The sequence below is a fragment of the Drosophila busckii genome, chromosome 2L, assembly GCF_011750605.1.
Source record: "Drosophila busckii strain San Diego stock center, stock number 13000-0081.31 chromosome 2L, ASM1175060v1, whole genome shotgun sequence".
Lineage (NCBI taxonomy): Eukaryota > Metazoa > Arthropoda > Insecta > Diptera > Drosophilidae > Drosophila > Drosophila busckii.
In genome coordinates, this window is record NC_046604.1 from 8574113 (window position 1) to 8591972 (window position 17860).

Here is a 17860-nt window from a genome sequence, read left to right on the forward strand (position 1 = left end):
GTTATCTTATGATTTACTGAATTACTTAAGTTATTTTGTTTGACTATAGTTTAGTCATTCAATTCAATTGATTAATTTATGACAGACATTTGTGTCTGCAAGTCTCACGTAAAATATTATGATTGTGATTACATATAAAAATAATATCAAAACTAACGAGAAATTATAATATTTAGATTTCGCATAAACCGAGAAGAGACTAAAGAGACAACACCAAATAGAGCTTGCAACGAGGCAAGCGTTGTAAATGAAAAGAATGTAGACAATGTTAATTTATAATTTAGCTTGTAAGTTTAATTGAAATAAATAACTATATAATTAATCATAACAAAACTGTATAAATGGAAAAAACCAAAGCACATTCTAAGCTCTCACTTTAAGCTGCATATTCCATTATGAGCAATATTTTTCAAATATCATTTTAATTAGCTTATAATGTACTTAAAACTTTTTGTTGAACTATAGCTTTAGTCAAGGAAATTCTGCATTTTTCAAAAATTATCCCCAAGACAAGCGAAAATAATTTTAATTTTTTACTGCAATTTCAAATATAAATTTGAATATTTACATTCGTAATTATAAAGTTGCTGTCCAAGACCAAAAATAATTGTAGTTCATTCTCGTCCAATAAGTATATAAAAATAATCTAGTTATTACCAACGATTCGTTATAATTTTTAACTTATACCATTTTTTGTTTAATGAATACAATTATTTATTATTATATATTGCTTGTTGTTCAGAATATAAAAACTATATTTTGAGCTGAATTTTTTAAATCCAACAGAAATATCAAGAAGTGATTGATTGATATATTAAATATATCAATAATATTTGCTTAGAATTTATGCATTGCTGTTGTTGTTGACCTCTGTTGTTATTGTTGTTGACACTGCAGCATAAATAAAAATGCAATATATATTTATTATTGCAGTAGCTTTGACTGTCGCCTAAGCTGCTCTGGCGCGTGAGTTAAAACGTCAAACTGTCAGCTTTAACAATTGTCTCGCAGCTTGTCGCTGCCGCTGTCGCAGCTTTTGTCGCTGCGTGCGTGTCTCGCTGCTCAGCTGCGCATTTCGCTTTGCACAATTTCCTGATTTTAGTTTTATTTTGCACAAGTAAAAGCATTTTCAACACCTTCATTGTTGGCGGTGTGCGGTGTTTTGTTTTTTCCGCAGTGACGCATCTTGATGTCATTGTGTTAGTCTTAGTGACGTTTCGCACGTTTTGACAATTGTTGTTGTGTCGATTTTCCGTTGCATTGCACGTTCCCCAGACCCAGAGTGAATGTCACGAGCGCGCATGTTCAAGAGCTGCGCTCTTGCTCTGCTGGCTGCTTGGCTGGTGCTTGATTAGCTGGCACAAGTCTTCACTCGGCTTATCCACTCAGCTGGCTAAAGCCCTTTGGGCGAGGGGGCCAGCTCAACGGCCAACGGGTTACAGCTGTGTAGTTTTAAAAATAACTGTCGCACCTTTGAATCTCTTCTGTCTGGCACCTGGCATTGTCACGTGTCTATCAGTTCGCCAGCCTATCCGGACGCCATCTTGACTGCTCAGCTGGGGTCCGGTCCGGTATTTGTTAGTATTGGAAAATCAATAGCCAGGGGCAGCTTAGGGCGCCTCAATTGCAATTGTATGTCTGCGAAAATCGAGGCTTTTAAGCGGATTAGTTTGATTTTTGCTAAACGAGACACACGAGCGCACACAAAATCGATAGGCTAATGTCCTCGACTACAAATAGATTGGCAGCTGTTTAGCTTGCTGGTTAATTGTGGCTAAGATACTTTTAAACTGATACTTGCATGCTTGTGGCTTTGAAAAATCCATTTGCAATTATATATGCTTCGTCTATTAAGCATATCGAAATATATTATATATAGTTACTGAGTTACAGGCGTGTAAAACTTTGAGTTCTGCCTCAATGGAGGAAAGAAATTGCTGCAGTAATGAAGCTCGTACCGCTGTTAGGTAAGTCCGAATTTTTAAATTTATCTTATAAATATTAAATAATATGTATTTTATTTAACAAGTTTTTCAATTGGTTGCCACCTACCAGATGTGCACTGCCTGTATTTATGCCAGCTGCCCGAGTAAATACCTAAACTTTTGGCTATATAATGAGTGAGCAAAATAATACCCATCATCACCTAAAAATTGCATTTAACAAGCCTTACTGTATTTTTACAGGCAAACGTGGTCATCCCCCGTTCTTTTGACTCCAGAAAAATATGAGAAACTCACTCAGGGGGGGGACATTGCAATATTACTTCACGACTATATGGGAACTAAGGACACTTCACCCAACAACTGGTTGAGACAAATATTGGTTTACAGCAAAGAGGTCAATGTCGTTTCTTTGGACTATGCAGAGCTGGTGAAAGAGGGGTGCTATGGGCTGGCCGTATACAATGTGCATACGATCAGCTCATGCCTAGCGAAGCTCATCGACAAACTGCTTGAGGTGGATTGGATGACACCAGACAAGCTCCATGTTATTGGCCATGGCCTGGGCGCTCACGTAGCTGGTCAACTCTCCAACTATGTGAATCAGAAGCTTAAACACATAACAGGCTTGGATCCTTTAAGCGCGGAGTTTCATAAATTACATAAAAGGGCGAAGTTGGACAAAGATGATGCAGAATTCGTGGATGTTATTCACACGGATCCATTTGAGCGCGGCATGTTGCTGCCTGTGGGCCATGCAGACTTTTATCCCAATCCTGCTATGGCCTATCAAACAGGCTGTGAAAGTCCAATTACTAGAAGCCTCTGTAATCATGAGCGAGCGTCTCAGTTGTATGCTCAGTCTGTTCTATCGTCCATTGGTTTTTGGGGCTTGAAAATGTGAAAATATGATTAAATACGCTGAAAAGGATTGCGGACAACATATATACGCAGTGATGGGCTTACGGTAATACCCCAAAGGACACCAACGGATCTTACTTCTTACCCACGGGCCAAATACCACACATTCCCAAATAAGAAATATACGTAGGAGTCTTAAAAAGTTGCAAAAAAATAAAATGAAGATTGAGATAAATGTTTAGCAAATAAAGTTATATATTATTATATTATATCGTCTATAATGGCAAATGAAGTGTGACTCGCAATTCGTTCTGAGAATTGCATTTAGTTAATTTAGTTAAGATTTCAAAGTGCTGCAACAATCGAGTTTTTGCTTCTGTTAGGTAAATCTTAATATAAACCTCTTCTAGTGGCTGACATTTAGTACAGGTGCAGTGCATTTTTATCGAATTATATTTTATATTGTAAGATCTGATTAACAGGTACGTAAGACTACAGCGTCATTTAAATATAAAAAGCTATTTAGTATTGCAGGTAAGTCTGAACGTTAAAATTTACTTTATAAATATTAAAAATATGTACCTTTTTAAAAAGTTTATTTCCTGGCTGAAAAAATATATTCTATTGAACAAGCTTTACTGTATATTAACATAAAGTAAAGCTTTACCGAATCAAATTTGAATGGCTACGTCCATTAGAGTCTAATTTAATGTGATTTGCAATTCGTTCTGAAAATTGCAAACTTTTGGTTTACTAAAGGCAATAAGTGCTGCTGTTAGGTAAATCTCAACTTAAATATCTATATACTTATTATTAATAATCTTTATGATATTTATATCAATCTCTTCTACTCGCTGCCATTCAATACAGGTGAAATAACATTAACATTACATTACGTAACATTTTGGCTATATAATAAGTGGGTAAAACACTTTAAGGAATACGTCACAAAAAACAAGAACAGGTTGAAATTAGGCGCAGCGAATTTTTAGATATACTTTGACTCTGCAGCGCTGATGTCTATTTGGTTGCTCAAGCTCTTATAGTTGCTGAGAAACAGTTGCTCAAAAATTCACACGGACGGACGGACATGGCTATATCGATCCAGTTTGTCTTGCTGATCAAGAATGTTTAAGCCTTTTGGGGGTCTGTCACGCCTCCTTCTCCCTGTTACATACATTTGCACAAATTCAGAATACCCTTTTTCATTTTTTACAAATATGTCAAAGTGTATAATAACAAGCGGTTTTTGATTTGCCCATTGTAATATTAATTCAAGACTATACTTACAGCTCATTTGCTTGGAATGGGAATTGTCAAACGGGAAAGGCTTCATGACATTGGCTTTAGCTTGGGAGCTCAAGTAGCTGGTCAACTGTCCAACTATGTGAAACAGAAGCTTTATCATATCACAGGCTTGGATCCAGCTAAGCCGCTCTTTGTTAATGTGCGATAAGATTGATGCAGAATTCGTGGATGTTATTCACATGGGAAGTAGTTGCAATGATCGTACGTCACAGCTTTATGCCGAGTCTATAGAATCTAAGGTTGGTTTCTGGGGCTTGAAATGTGAAAACCAGCTGCGGTAAGCCCAGTGAACTTATTTTTTACCCCGAAATCTTTTGCCTTGGTGAAAAACGAAATATTAATAGAGTAAAGCAGGATATAGGTCAGATTCCCGAGGATGTGAGGCTTCCATAAGATTATAAAAAAGGTATAAAGCAAAAGCTGATAATGGAGCAGCTTAAAAAGCAAAACGGGCGAAGGGAACTAGTTAAGAAACAAAATAAATTCGAGTAGAAAAAATACTATTTAATAATAAGAATAATACGAGATAACTATTTAGTGAATGGTATTTTACCGAATAAATTTATATTTGCTACGCTTGTCTGACAAAATTATGGAAATGTATATTAAAGTTATTTCAATCTTTCAATTCTTCGCCTCATTTAGGAATGAAAAGTTTGGAGTAATGAAGTTATTGCTGTTAGGTAATTCAAAATATTATAATTTAAAAAAAAAAAAAAATGTTGTATTAAATTTTTTTTGCTATATGAAAAGCTATTCTAGTGGTTGCCGTTCTAGACTTGGCCAATACACAGGCGTGTATTAAGCCTGAAGCGGGCTGTCCCAATGAAAACATCACGTTTTGGCTATACAATCTGTGAGTACAAAAATGTTTAAATGATACACTGTGTCCTATAAAACAGGTAAAGTTGGACGCAGACAAATTTTTAATATTTGGAGCCGCTGCTTCATATAAAAAATTTAAAATTGAATATTACCGAACCAGAAAATTTTCGAAAACGGTCGACAATGTTTTAAAACAAATATTTTTCGATTTTCGGAAAAGAAAAATTATCTGCCATTGCTATGATAGTCTCTGATAACTTGTTGCTCACCTAGACGATTGTCTTAATAATTAATGAGATTCTTTTTCATTGTTGAAAAGAAAATTTAAGAAAAAATCTGAGTTTGTGTTTCTTAAAGTTCATGGCAATTTGTATAAGAAAGTCAATTAACATAAACAATTTTTTACAGCAAAAACATCAAGCAACCCGTTTTATTGAATCCGCTCCATTTAAATCCTTCAGACTTTTTGACTGGGTATCCTATTGAAATTATTATTCACGGCTATACCGGGCATAGGGACTTTGCACCCAACAACTGGATTCGACCAGTGCTGGTGCTCAAGAAGTCAGCCAACGTCATATCTATAGACTATGGTCCGCTAGTACGTGAGGGCTGTTACTTCCAAGCTGTTCGGAATTCGCGTTTGGCTAGCGAGTGCTTGGCCCAGCTAATAAACAAACTGTTTGAGATGGATTGGATGAGACCAGATAAACTGCATGTTATTGGCTACAGCCTGGGCGCCCAAGTAGCTGGTCAACTGTCCAACTATGTGGAGCAGAAGCTTGACCACATAACAGGCTTGGATCCAGCTAAGCCGCTCTTTGTTAATGCACCCAATGCTTTAAAGTTGGACAAGAGTGATGCAGAATTCGTGGATATTATACACACGGATCCATTTGAGCGCGGCATGTTGCTGCCACTGGGTCATGCGGACTTTTATCCCAATGGTGGTGGCTCTTACCAGCCTGGCTGTCAAAATGAAATAATGAGAAGTACCTGCAATCATGATCGTGCGCCACAGTTTTATGCCGAATCTATTGACTCGACGGTTGGTTTCTGGGGCTTGAAATGTGAAAATATGATTAATAGATGAGCAGATGTGGGATCGTACTTGATTAATGGGTACCCGGTGTTCCAAGGAAAGCGGGTCTTATTTTTAACGGCGACCGACAGCCTTATTTGATTGAGGAAAAACCAGGTTTTCTGGTAACAGATGGGTAGGTGCTGCCGAACGATCGTCCTCAAGATTATGAAAAAGGTATAGAGCAAAAACTTATAATGCAGCAACTTGGGAAACAAAAGTGACGAAATAACATAATTTAATAATCTTTGTATATGATGAGCAGCATCAATAAAACTTAAATTAACTGTATTACAAATAACCTATTGTTGCTACTAATACTCAAGACAAACCTAAGAGTTTTAATTTGTACGCTTCACACTGTTTAGCGAAAGGAATCGAAACCATTCGAATACATTAAAATTTTTAACTTAAGTCTAAGTATTATGCAAAGATTAGCTTCGTTAGATTACATTTTAATCCCAAAATGTTGTATGTTGTATACGATTTTGTGGATGTTAACAGTAGTAGTGATATCGATCTTGATTGTCGTGTCCGGCGTAGATTGCGAGATTGAAGTTGTCCAGGATGAAATTGAGTGAATTCTGTGACTCACGTATTATAACAATTCTATGATCGGAAAGACAGATGGATTATGTTCTTTTGTAATCTTCGATAACATAACAGTGAATTCACAAGAAAAGGTTTAAGCAGTCTTTGATGTTGCTGCGTTCTTAAGCTTCTCTGATACTGTATGATAAATTAAGTTGCGAGTACGCCGAAGTACTGTGTTTCACTAATGAGCGAATCTTGACTCTGCAGCAATATGTGCGACGCTTTGAAGAATGGAAAGCAACTGGAATGTTGGCATAAAACAAAGTAAGTGTGCGAATATGGCATTTTCAGCAAGAGTGGGGCCAGGAGTCGCACTTCAAGTACCTGTGTGTGTACTTGTTAGGCGCTTCAACTTCGGTCGTCACACAACAATGGGCCGTGATGACAAAGGCTGCTAAGATGTCATGGCTACTATCGCCAAGGAATAAACTGTCACTAGACAACAAAGTGAACATCTACAAGTGGCGAAAAGCAAAATACTGAAGCAAACATAAGCAAAATACCCATGGTATAATGGACATAGAAAGAGACCTACAGGTTCCCAAGATTGGTGATACCTTCCAGCTGCAAGCCAAAAACTACTACAACCGATTGGCCTTACACCCCAATGTTCATGCAGAACGCCTCAAGCAAAAGACACCACCCCCAGGACCTGTAGTCTAGGTATATATCCTAGTCTATTACTGTTCCCCTCTATAGTATTATAGTATAGTATAGTATATAATTTCGTAATATATAATTAGTTTAAGCTGCCACATCGATAAAATCTAATTTAAGGAAAACAAAAATACATAGCTAAATAAATATGAATTTAAAAAGAAAAAAAAAATTGACATCCGGACTTTTATGCCAATTTTAGTCAAGGCTATTCGACAGGTTGTAAGAATGTTATAAGTCTGCAGTCATGATAATACAGCCCAATTCTATGCTACGTCGATTAACTCGCGCTTTGTTTTCTGGACCCCAAATGAGATGATTAAAATATCTATTGAATAACTTAGTTATGGTGTCTCAAGGAAAAGGCAGTGGATCTAACTGTATTTACCTTATTTCTTGGGAAAACTGAGATTGAATGTAGTGAGGTGCGATATAGAATATATGCCCACAATTTTGAATCTGACTCATGCTTTTGAGCAAGCTTTGAAGCAAAATTTTATATATGGCATTAAGATGCAATAAAACCTTTTTGTTTTACATGATTTAAATACTGCAAATATTAAGAGAAGAGCATTTAGGTTTATTGTTTAAGCTTTTGCTGTCAGAAGGAGCAATAAAATATTTTAAAATGCAAGCCAATGCATTTGGGGCTTTGGCTTAATCTTGCACTGCGCCCTCATTTCATTTTATTTAGCGTTAAATTATTTAAATGATCGCAGCACGTTGCCATATTTAGAGATCAATTGCTTGTTTGTGTGTGTGTGTGTGGGCGTGGGTGTATCTAAAAGCGGGTGAAAGCAGGAAATACAAGGTCTGGCAAAGCGTTGACGCTTTACGTCCTTGCTCCACAAAAAAAAAATACAAAAGAGCTGTCAAAATTGACAGGCGACGGTACCGCGTGGCATGAATCAGTTTCCCATTACTCATTTGCAAAAAAGTGCTTTGCGCAAAAAACAAATCTCGTGCCTCTGCCTCTGTGTATTATTGTTTATTTTTGTATTTAGCAATTGAAGAAGTCGAACGCGCATAACGGCACAAACCGGCCCCCTCAAGCAAACAAAACAAGAGCGAACTGACGCATGCGCAAAATTACAAAATTTCATGAAATTACAGCACTGTGTGGTAATTGCTGTAGCTTGAATTCAAATCAAGTCCGAAGTCTGGGCCAAGACAATTGGAAAGTGCGTGGTGCGTAGAATGTTAAGGAGAGCACAAAGCGAAAGTTTCTTCTTTCTGTGTTTCGTATTTTTACTTTATTCTACGCCCGCACTGTGTGTGTTTGTGTCTTAAATTGTTATAATTATCATAAAATGCCACAAACGATGGCTCATTATTTTTATATACAAATTACTTAAGACAACAGATGACGACTTATCGCTTGGGAATGGAACCAGGCACCATTCGATGCCGAGTGCTCCAAAACTGGGTTAATGTTCCACATTAAGGTGTGAATTGTAATCAGTGCCGTGCAGTGCTAAAATTGCGTAGCTTTAATATTTAGCATTAAGTGGATGCTCTTCAATATGAAGAGAGTGCGTTAGAAAAGTGAGCAGGTTTAGAATTTGAATTAAACATACAAAATATGCTTTTAAAAATGCAAAATAAAATTATTTTCTTTTTAATTCTATATTAAAGATTACAACTAAACAAATTGTGTGTTTAAAGAGAAATTAATTTCTTACTAAGCCAATTGCTGCAATTCAAAATTGTCAGATTAAAGTATGCATTTGCGCCAACTTAAAGCTAAAAAGATCCTAAAATTAACAACAATTTCACACATTCAATTAATATTATATATATTATTTATATATTTATGATCAAACTAGGCAGTCAAGCAATAATATAGCTATAAATTATGTAATTTATATACAATAGGTAAAATTAATTTAAACGTATTAATATTTATATCTTATTTTTACCTTAATATTGGAAGTGTTACAGACCAACATTTTGTTGAGGTGGGAGGAAACCAGAAAAACAATCATTGGAATTAATTAATTTGTTATATTTAAGTAAAGTTAAGATGCACCGACATTATTAGTACTCTGGTCTCTGTGTTTACAGAATAAAGTTATTAGATTCAGACAGGAACTACGAGAGGCTCTGCAAGTAAATAGTTAGTTGTGAAAAGTTAAGAGATTAAGGAACAAAATTATCGAGTATACATACACCGAGAAAATTAGATTGGAACCCAACAATAGAAGAATCAAGTTCCCTTTAATTAAATTTAATCGTAGAACATGAAACCGAGGCAATGATTCGTGATAGTTAAAGTTAGAATTAATATAAAAATTCTATAGAGTACGTGTAGATCAAACAACAGACACATGGACCCAGTTTAAGCCACAGTAAGGCAATAATACCATTTTTTTGACGATTCAATATAATCTGGTGTTCGGTATATGTGGAGACAAAATTACAGCATCAAATTTCAGAAATCGGTGAAAGGATTATAAGTAGTTTGTTGTGTAGGGTCAATAAATTCTTTAGCCCATCGGTTGATAAAGCGAAATTCGAATTAGCCTTGATAGGAAATGTTCTGCAACTTCAGTATAATCAGGAGAAATACCAGGTCATTAACTCCTGAATCTTTTAGAGAGGCGAAAATTGATACCATGTAGTAAGTTGACGATGATTGAGGCGGTGTATAATGAGATGACATAACTTAAGTTTGAGCAATTAAAGTTATTTAAATTTAGGGACAGCTGCATTTTAAAAGCATATCCACTGCAACAAAATGTTCTAAAATTAAGTCAATGTATTTTCGAAGAACATTTCGACACTGCGATTTGTTAAAAATTTTCACACGCCACCAATTGACAGCTAACTTCACCCCACCCCCTGCTGTGTCAACCCCATAAATTCAATGCTTAGACCATTAGTCAGCTTCTGACAGACAGAGAGACAGACAGACAGACACTTAAAATTGAATTCAAGAAACGTGCAGCTTAAAAATACATTTAAGAAAACTGCACGTGCTTTCAAAGTCAACACAATCTGTTTATTGCTCATGCGAATTTGTAGCAAAAGTTAATAAACAAATGTGGCAAGCGAAAACCTTTAATGCATTTTCCAATAGCGCTGACAGTTCAATGTGGTTGCTCTGCTCTGTGGCAAGGTAGCGCCATGTGGCACACAGATGCTGCGTGGCATGCAACAAATATACATATAACAAGGGCAACATTTTTATTGATTGCAATTGCTCTGGCCTTTTATTCCGCATCGCTCATAAGAAACTGCCAGCTGTTATTTCTGGGTGGTATTTATTATTTCTCCAAACAAACAATAACATAATTACCGATATCGAACACAAATGCGATCCTAATTGGAAAGAGATTAACGATATTCTCCAGTCACCTTTGGTGTACCTTGTACTTGAGCTTTTTAATTAGTTGCTGTGTTTATGATTTCAATAACAATTTTTCATTATGGTTATTATTAATAGGAAAATACGAAATTAAGTAACGCTACGTATAAACATCCCACTAATTTATAGAGCAACCTGCCTTATACTTTAATGACTACATTTATTTCAATGAAAGTGAACCAATTAATTGCAAGTGACTTAGTATCTAAGCTGAATGTTAAAAGTCATAATTAATTACTTCTAATTATTAATATATATATATTTTTTTTTCAATTCTTTTGATTATTTATTTAATTCATACAAGCTTTCTGCTACCGCTGGGGCAACTTAATATAGCTATATATAGGGGAAAACAATAACAAAAGGATCACATGGGACAACCATATACTAACTAGACAATATCATATCATATGTTTTACGACAATATACTATATACATTTATTTACATTTAACTGATGACCCTTTTAGGGAGGTCAACTGGGTGGCATGACGATTAAAAACGTCGTCTCTGGTTGCGCTGTTAGTTGCTTGGCCCTGGCCAACACATTTGTGTGGTCTCCGAGGCGTTCCACATAGCTGGTTGCCAAGTTTTTTTCAATGTGCCAATTATTAATTTTAAATATGAAAACAGTAAAATGAATTTTCACTTCAGGCAATGAATTTTATGAACAATGATCTCAGGCATATTTCTATCATAGCTCTGCAGTTGAATTGATTCAGTAAAATACATAATTTATTTATATAAACAAAATTAGTTTTATATAAGTTTTACGTGAAAAACTTGTTCTTTAATTATACATATTACTATAAATACATATTTCAAATATTTGAATAATTTTTTTAAGAATTAATTTCTTACGAGTATTAGGATTCAGTGCATTTATTTGAATTAAGTAATTACTCACAGAGCTTCGCACATAGGTTAGCTTTACATTTAATTCCAGTAAGAAAAGCAAACAAGTGAGGTAAACTGAATAGACAGTTGTCCGCATTCTTTTATGAGCAAAGCTTGTGGAGTGAAGAGAAAAGAGTTTTGAGTTATTGAGTTTTAAATTCTTAAATTATTTCCACATATTCCACTCGGTTTGGGGAAGTACGATAATCTGCCTGCCAATTAATTTACTTCATTTTAATTGGGGAACAAATTCGTATTCCGCCTCGCTTGCTTCTGTCTCTACAACTCGTCACTATTGGCCACATATAAGGCAACAGTAATTAACCGGAAATGGAAATGCATTTATTAAACGGAAAATTGCAAAATGTTGATTGATTTCTGTTGGCGATTGCATAAACTTGAAATCACTTCCTAATGAGCTTAAATCACTTATTTAATCATTTAGATCTCTCGTATAGCGCATCATTTGGCAATCAAACGGCTTATGAATTGGTGAATTAAAGTCGCCCCCATGACCATAAAAAGTCATAAATAAATCTTCAAAACTCGAAGTCAAACGAGCTGAACATTTGTTGTTGTTTTCTATGAATATTTATGGAGTTGCATTCAAATGAGCCTGGGACACTGCAGTCGACATAAAACTTCGCTCCCATTTGCATTTGTGTGCGTGTGTGTGTGTGTTTGTGCTTATGCATTTTGTTTATGTTTACAGCATAACAAAACGAGTCGAAAATCGCTTCATTTTGGTCTTATGGACATGAGCACTGGCCATAAACAAATGCAGCTTATCTGACACGAAAAGCATCTCAAAACATAACGTAATATTTAAAACCCAACGAAACGAGCCGAAGCCAAACTGAGCATGAGAGTGAAAGTGCAAAAAAAAATACAACCAGCAACATAGCGGAGACACAGCAAGCAATACCAAATAAATAACTAACAACAATACTCACAAAGGTCGTGGCGTTCCATGAAACGCATGCTTACCGCACTCGACTCGAGCTGCTCCAACGCTCCACGCTGCGTTTGTCTATCCGCTCCGTCCGCTCCGCTCCCGCATCTCCAGCTCTCTAAGCCTAGCTTGATGCAGTGCAATGAAATTTTCCCTATAGAGGTGGAGACCAGTGAATTTTGTTCATGTGCGACTATATCAGTTCAATTTCATTTCCAATTTTTGTGTTTGTCTGTTGTGCTGTTTCTTTTGCTCTCTTTGTTTGCTTTAGTTTGCTTCATACGGAGCGTGGCGTTTTGTTTACAGTTCAAAGACTTTGTTATTGTTATACTCTTCGCAAGAGTATAACAGTTTTCGAGGGCTGCTTAAACAATTAAAAAAAAAATATGTTAAATGAATAAGAAGTTTCTAAATAAATTTGAAACATTGATTTAACTTTTTAACTTAATAAGTAGATTTTAATAGCAGCTACAAGACTTTTGATGAAAGTAAGTTATTTAATTTATTAAAAGATAAGTTTTGGGAAGTTTCTCAATACAAATTGGTAGCATAACAAATCGTAGAAACCTTAAATTGAATATTAAAAAAGATTTTGATAGCAGCTAATATGGCAATTGTATTACAACTGTTATTAGTTAATTATTACAGTTTTAATTAAATACCAAGTAGGTTACTTTTTCACGTTCTTTTTATTCCACAATTTCAAAAGAAGTGGCTCGAAATTATTCTATTAGACTTTGCTATTCTTTTTTACATATATGTTATCATAGCTGATCTCAAGTCTGCTCTTACTGAAGAGTATTCAGCTATCGACGTGTTAACTTGTCTTATTCCAGTAGTTTTCGTTGTTTATTGTTGTTGTTGCCATTGGTGCTGCTTGTGCATCACTCAATGACTGCATTTGCTATTATTTTTGTTTTTATCTCAAAACGATCATCACACTACTAAAGAAAACATATACAGAAATCAGTTGCTTCACTGACTCTTGCCTCACTTGGTTGCCTTCAATACAAATTGTGTAATTACCTGGCAATTAAACAAGTGACAAGAAGCTGCCCCAGTAGCGACTACTTTCTCTCTTCAAACGTTCAGAGCTTATATACGCTAATAACTAATTTGAATTTCTTGAGGAAATCTGGCATGTGCTCATTATTTACTTACTCATACGCTAGTGTGTTAGTATTTTATAGTGCGTGAACTGCGGTGCTTTGATTTGATTGATTCGTCATTATGTTTAATACGTTTAGTATTTGGTGTGGCAATATTATATATATTACCCTCTCGCGCTCATAGCTTAATGAATATGTCGAATGTGTCTAATAGTGTCTGTAATTATTTATTAGCCCGTCCACATATCTTCATTCATTTAATTTCTAACAGGTCAATAGTTTAAGGTGGTTTTCGATTTGCCTCTTAGAAGAATTGCCGTCAAGCTTACTGTGCGCTCGGTGTGAATGTTATGATTTCTTATATGAGGTTTAGATACCTATTGATGTTTTTTTTAATACATTTACGTATTTTATGTTTATATAACAATCCAAGCCAATACTTTTATGTATTTTAAAGGCCAAATCTGAGCATTGTTAATTCTAAAGGCCTCTTTAAACTTCTAGCCTTTCTATAGAAATTGATAAGTAACTTGAAGTCAATGATACAGACATTTAACTTTCGCTTGCGCGGCTAAATTTTGAACACTGATGCCACAAATATCTCAATCCCCGCCGCCCACATACATGTTCACCACTCATGATGCTCACTGTAGTTGATAGACAGATGCCAAATTACAAACTAAGTTGAGCCTGGTCTGCAGCAATTTGACGTCACTTAGAGTGAGAGAGGCATACAGCAAGTTATTTACAATTGCGTGGGCCATGTTTCAAATATAAAATGTTTGCTTTTGCTGAGGATGCAATCGAGTGTAGAGCAGTGCGCACTCTCGCAGAGAGAGAGAGAGAGAGAGAGTTGTGGAGAGTTTGTCTTTGGCTTGGTGTAGAGTTTTTGGCTTTGCTGTCCTTCGCCAAACAACAGCTGTGGGAAGCTGCAGCGAGTCGCTTCAGCAGTGACGTCTCCTTGAACTCAACATTTGTCGAGGCCACATGCCCACAGCCATGAATGTGTATGTGTGTGTGTGTGTGTGTGTGTGTTTGCTATATACACATAACATAATATGTATTACATGATATTCAGTTAGAGCAGACAGTGACAGCAAGCGTATGCGTAATAAAACGCTGTTTTATTATCACTCTGGCGTGTAATTTGCTTCTCCTTGGCTGGAAAGTAGGCAACAGTTTTTTCACACGCACAACAGCTGCTGTTTCCCTTTGGTCCTTCGGCCCCACACAGTGCAGAGTAAATAAAAAATGTATTACAAGCAAAAAGGTCAAATTTTAGCAAATTGCTTTACACGTGGCAATTTGTTAGCTGCACTTGCAATTCAATCTCAGACCGAACTTGAATATTTAAAGCAAACAACTGCCAATATATAATACTCTTACTCTCTAATAAAGCACTTAAGCCACATACGAGCTATGAGAAATCACTAAAGAAAAGCGCACATTTTCCTCTTCACTCAAGGCTAGATGCCCATGACCAATAAAAAGCACATTGTACGCTTCAGCAGCAGCAGCAGCAGCGGCAGCCGCAAGGACAAAACGCATTTGGCTAGCAGCGTAGCCATTTTTTTTTTGGAAAGCTCACAAAGTCCAAACTAGCGCCAAAACAGAAATCGATAAAACCCAAAGGCTGCAGTCGGCAGTGGAGAGCAGAGAGCTGACTTGTGTGTAATGACAGCATCCGTTAAGCCACAGATACATAACAATTTGCATGGGACGGACGCTCAACAAAATGGAAATGTCTGGCAGCGAGTGTTGCCAAGTTTACGCTTAATTAGGCTAAAATTCAAAGAAGTATATACAGGACTCTGTTATCCTGCCTGCCGATGACTCATGCAAGCTCACGCTCGCTGTTGTTGCCCATCTAGGCACATAGGAAACGAAAGTGATATACAAGCGCCATTTTGGGGGAGACATTTTGATAGACAAGCTGTTGATTGTTATGGCAGATTCTGTGTTAATAGCTGTCGTCAGCATTTACATTGCTTAGCAGCGGCTAAGTTGTATATATCCGGATTTTCTGCCTGAATACCAGCATATTATTATGTGAAATTATTATTGCAGCAATTTAGTTGGGCAAACTGTGTGCTAAGCAGAATTTAAACCGAGCTAAGCTGTGCTAAATTGCACTGGTTCGCACATTTATTTTGTAACTTTGGAGCTAAATAAGACTAATAAGATTAGTGCGCGTAAGGTTCTATCTGTATGTATTTAAGCAATTGGTATAAATTTTTAGTTGTGATAGTGTCGTAGTATGCCTAAGGGTAGCTAATATAATTTATGGCATTACTCTGATAAACGCACGTACCTTATGTCGGTGCCTATGCAAAGAAGTGGCCAAAGAGACATGAACATAACTGCGATGGCACTTGATGAACAAGGAAGCACCATGACAAATCAGAGGCAAAGGGCTATGTTTCCAAATGCATAGCAGTATTAGGCAGCATTTCGTAAAATTGTTTAATTATGATAGATTAGGCATTGCATGTCTGTTAGGTGGCACATGGTGAGCTATCCGATCTCTGGTCTCATGAGCATTGAATTTATTGGAGTAGCAATATTGCGATTAAACTCGAAACAAGCAGAGCTTTATTATTCAATCTTTTTAGTCCGCCTAGTTATTAATATTATTTAAGAATATATTTTTATTATATATGATAATGAAAGTATGTCGAAGATGCGCCGTGGTGACGATATGTGTGGAAAGATTTTTGTTTGCCCCACAGCACCAATATGGCTGTACGGCATACAAATATGAGGGATTGCGGCTAAGTCCAACTCTAAGCGCATCCAAACCCTGCTAAACTGTGCACTAAGACAAATAGCAAACTACCCCTGGTACCCTGGGACTTCAAAGTGTATACGATTGAGCAACACACCAACCGAAACAGTGACGATTGCAGGGACACAAGAGCCGATGGGCAGGATGGCTACTACCTGCCCGTTCACTTAGACGGCTTAAGCGGCAAGGTTTTGCCAATACCTTGGGACGTCATTAAAATAGGCTCCTTACCTTTTATTCAAATAAGCCTATATGGGCTTCGGCTCTAATATCATTGTTACATTGTTGTACGGTTTCTACACTTACTAATTATAATAATTAAAAAAACTAAAACTTGTAAATTATTAGTCGATGCTTAAAACATTTTTTTACGTTGAATTGAATTGAAACGCTATTGTTATCCCCTAAATTCTAGAATTCGAGCAGTGTATACTGCTAATCAAAAAGTTAGACTCATTCTCATTTGTGTTTAAGCTTAGTCAGTAACTTTTGTTTAAGATCAATTCAAAAATTATTTCAAAGATCCTAGTTTGTATGCAAAATTTGTAAGATTGTAGAATGTTTTTTAAAACTAGAATACTAGAAGATGACAGCGAGCTTACTATAACTCTGTTGACTAACTGTTAAATTAACAGAAGCAGCTTAGCATTCAATATAAGCAGCTTAACATAGTAAAAGCTTTAGCAGAGAGACGCGATTTGAAAGAAAGAGAGTGGAGATCGTTTTCGTTTTGAGTAAAACATATATTAAATAACATAAGAAGTCTTGAAATCAGAATTCTGAAAACACTTTCATTTCATTTAAGTTACGCTGCAATCAACAATCCAGTTGAGTATAAAAAATAAATAGTAACTGAGCCCTTAATGTATTAATGATGTGCAATAAAAGTAACTTATATTAAACTGAAATTATATTTAGCTTAGTTGTAAGCAATAACTAATTCTTGTTTAACTTATCTGATACTTATGTGAGGTTATCTCAGCTAATCCCACACAAAATTACAAATAAGCTAAGCCAATACTCAACGCTCAGTTCAAATCACAAGCCCACACACAGCTTTGCGCAATTTCGTGGCACACTCCGGCGACTAAATATTATCTTAAGCTATTGGCAACATATCTATAATTATCTACAAGTGCAACACCTAGCAACAACACGTTTTTTGCAATATTAACCGTTGTTGGCTGAAACTCAATTTTGTATTTTAATCTAAACAAATCCACGCAGCGTCACTCATACGCCCCGTTGTACCGCTTGCCTGCTCGCTGCTTGTCTCGCAGTCAAAAGTTTATTCACATTCGCTTTGATTTATAATTACACGCACACACAGACACACAAACAAAGCCAACAGTTTATCTGATGGATGCAAAACGCTCAGCGCCACATCGCGTGTGGCTATCTATACTACTAAAAAAAAGCGGCTAGCGGCCTGGCAGACTGGCCTGGCGCTACGCTGCTGCTCAATTGATTGAGTAGCCAACTG

At 36.2% G+C, this 17860-nt stretch overlaps 2 protein-coding genes across 2 annotated transcripts; both read left to right on the forward strand.

Annotated features, from left to right (window-relative positions):
- Positions 1-1921: 1921 nt before the first annotated feature.
- On the forward strand, positions 1922-3043 carry LOC108604177 (pancreatic lipase-related protein 3-like). Its single transcript, XM_017993520.2, has 3 exons — positions 1922-1967; positions 2030-2120; positions 2187-3043. The coding sequence occupies exons 1-3, from the start codon at positions 1946-1948 to the stop codon at positions 2845-2847; spliced, it is 774 nt and encodes a 257-aa protein (XP_017849009.2). The 5' UTR covers positions 1922-1945; the 3' UTR covers positions 2848-3043.
- Positions 3044-4776: 1733 nt separating this feature from the next.
- Positions 4777-6030, forward strand: LOC108594339 (pancreatic triacylglycerol lipase-like). Its single transcript, XM_033294160.1, has 3 exons — positions 4777-4795; positions 4866-4968; positions 5346-6030. The coding sequence occupies exons 1-3, from the start codon at positions 4777-4779 to the stop codon at positions 6028-6030; spliced, it is 807 nt and encodes a 268-aa protein (XP_033150051.1).
- Positions 6031-17860: the final 11830 nt, after the last annotated feature.

Bases quoted from the DNA above. Each gene is read 5' to 3' on its own strand.
- LOC108594339 (XM_033294160.1), top strand. The intron at 4,969-5,345 runs GTGAGTACAAAA...AATTTTTTACAG, and splicing joins ACGTTTTGGCTATACAATCT to CAAAAACATCAAGCAACCCG.
- LOC108604177 (XM_017993520.2), top strand. From the start codon at position 1,946: ATGAAGCTCGTACCGCTGTTAG. The intron at 1,968-2,029 runs GTAAGTCCGAAT...TTATTTAACAAG, and splicing joins GAAGCTCGTACCGCTGTTAG to TTTTTCAATTGGTTGCCACC. The intron at 2,121-2,186 runs GTGAGCAAAATA...GTATTTTTACAG, and splicing joins AACTTTTGGCTATATAATGA to GCAAACGTGGTCATCCCCCG.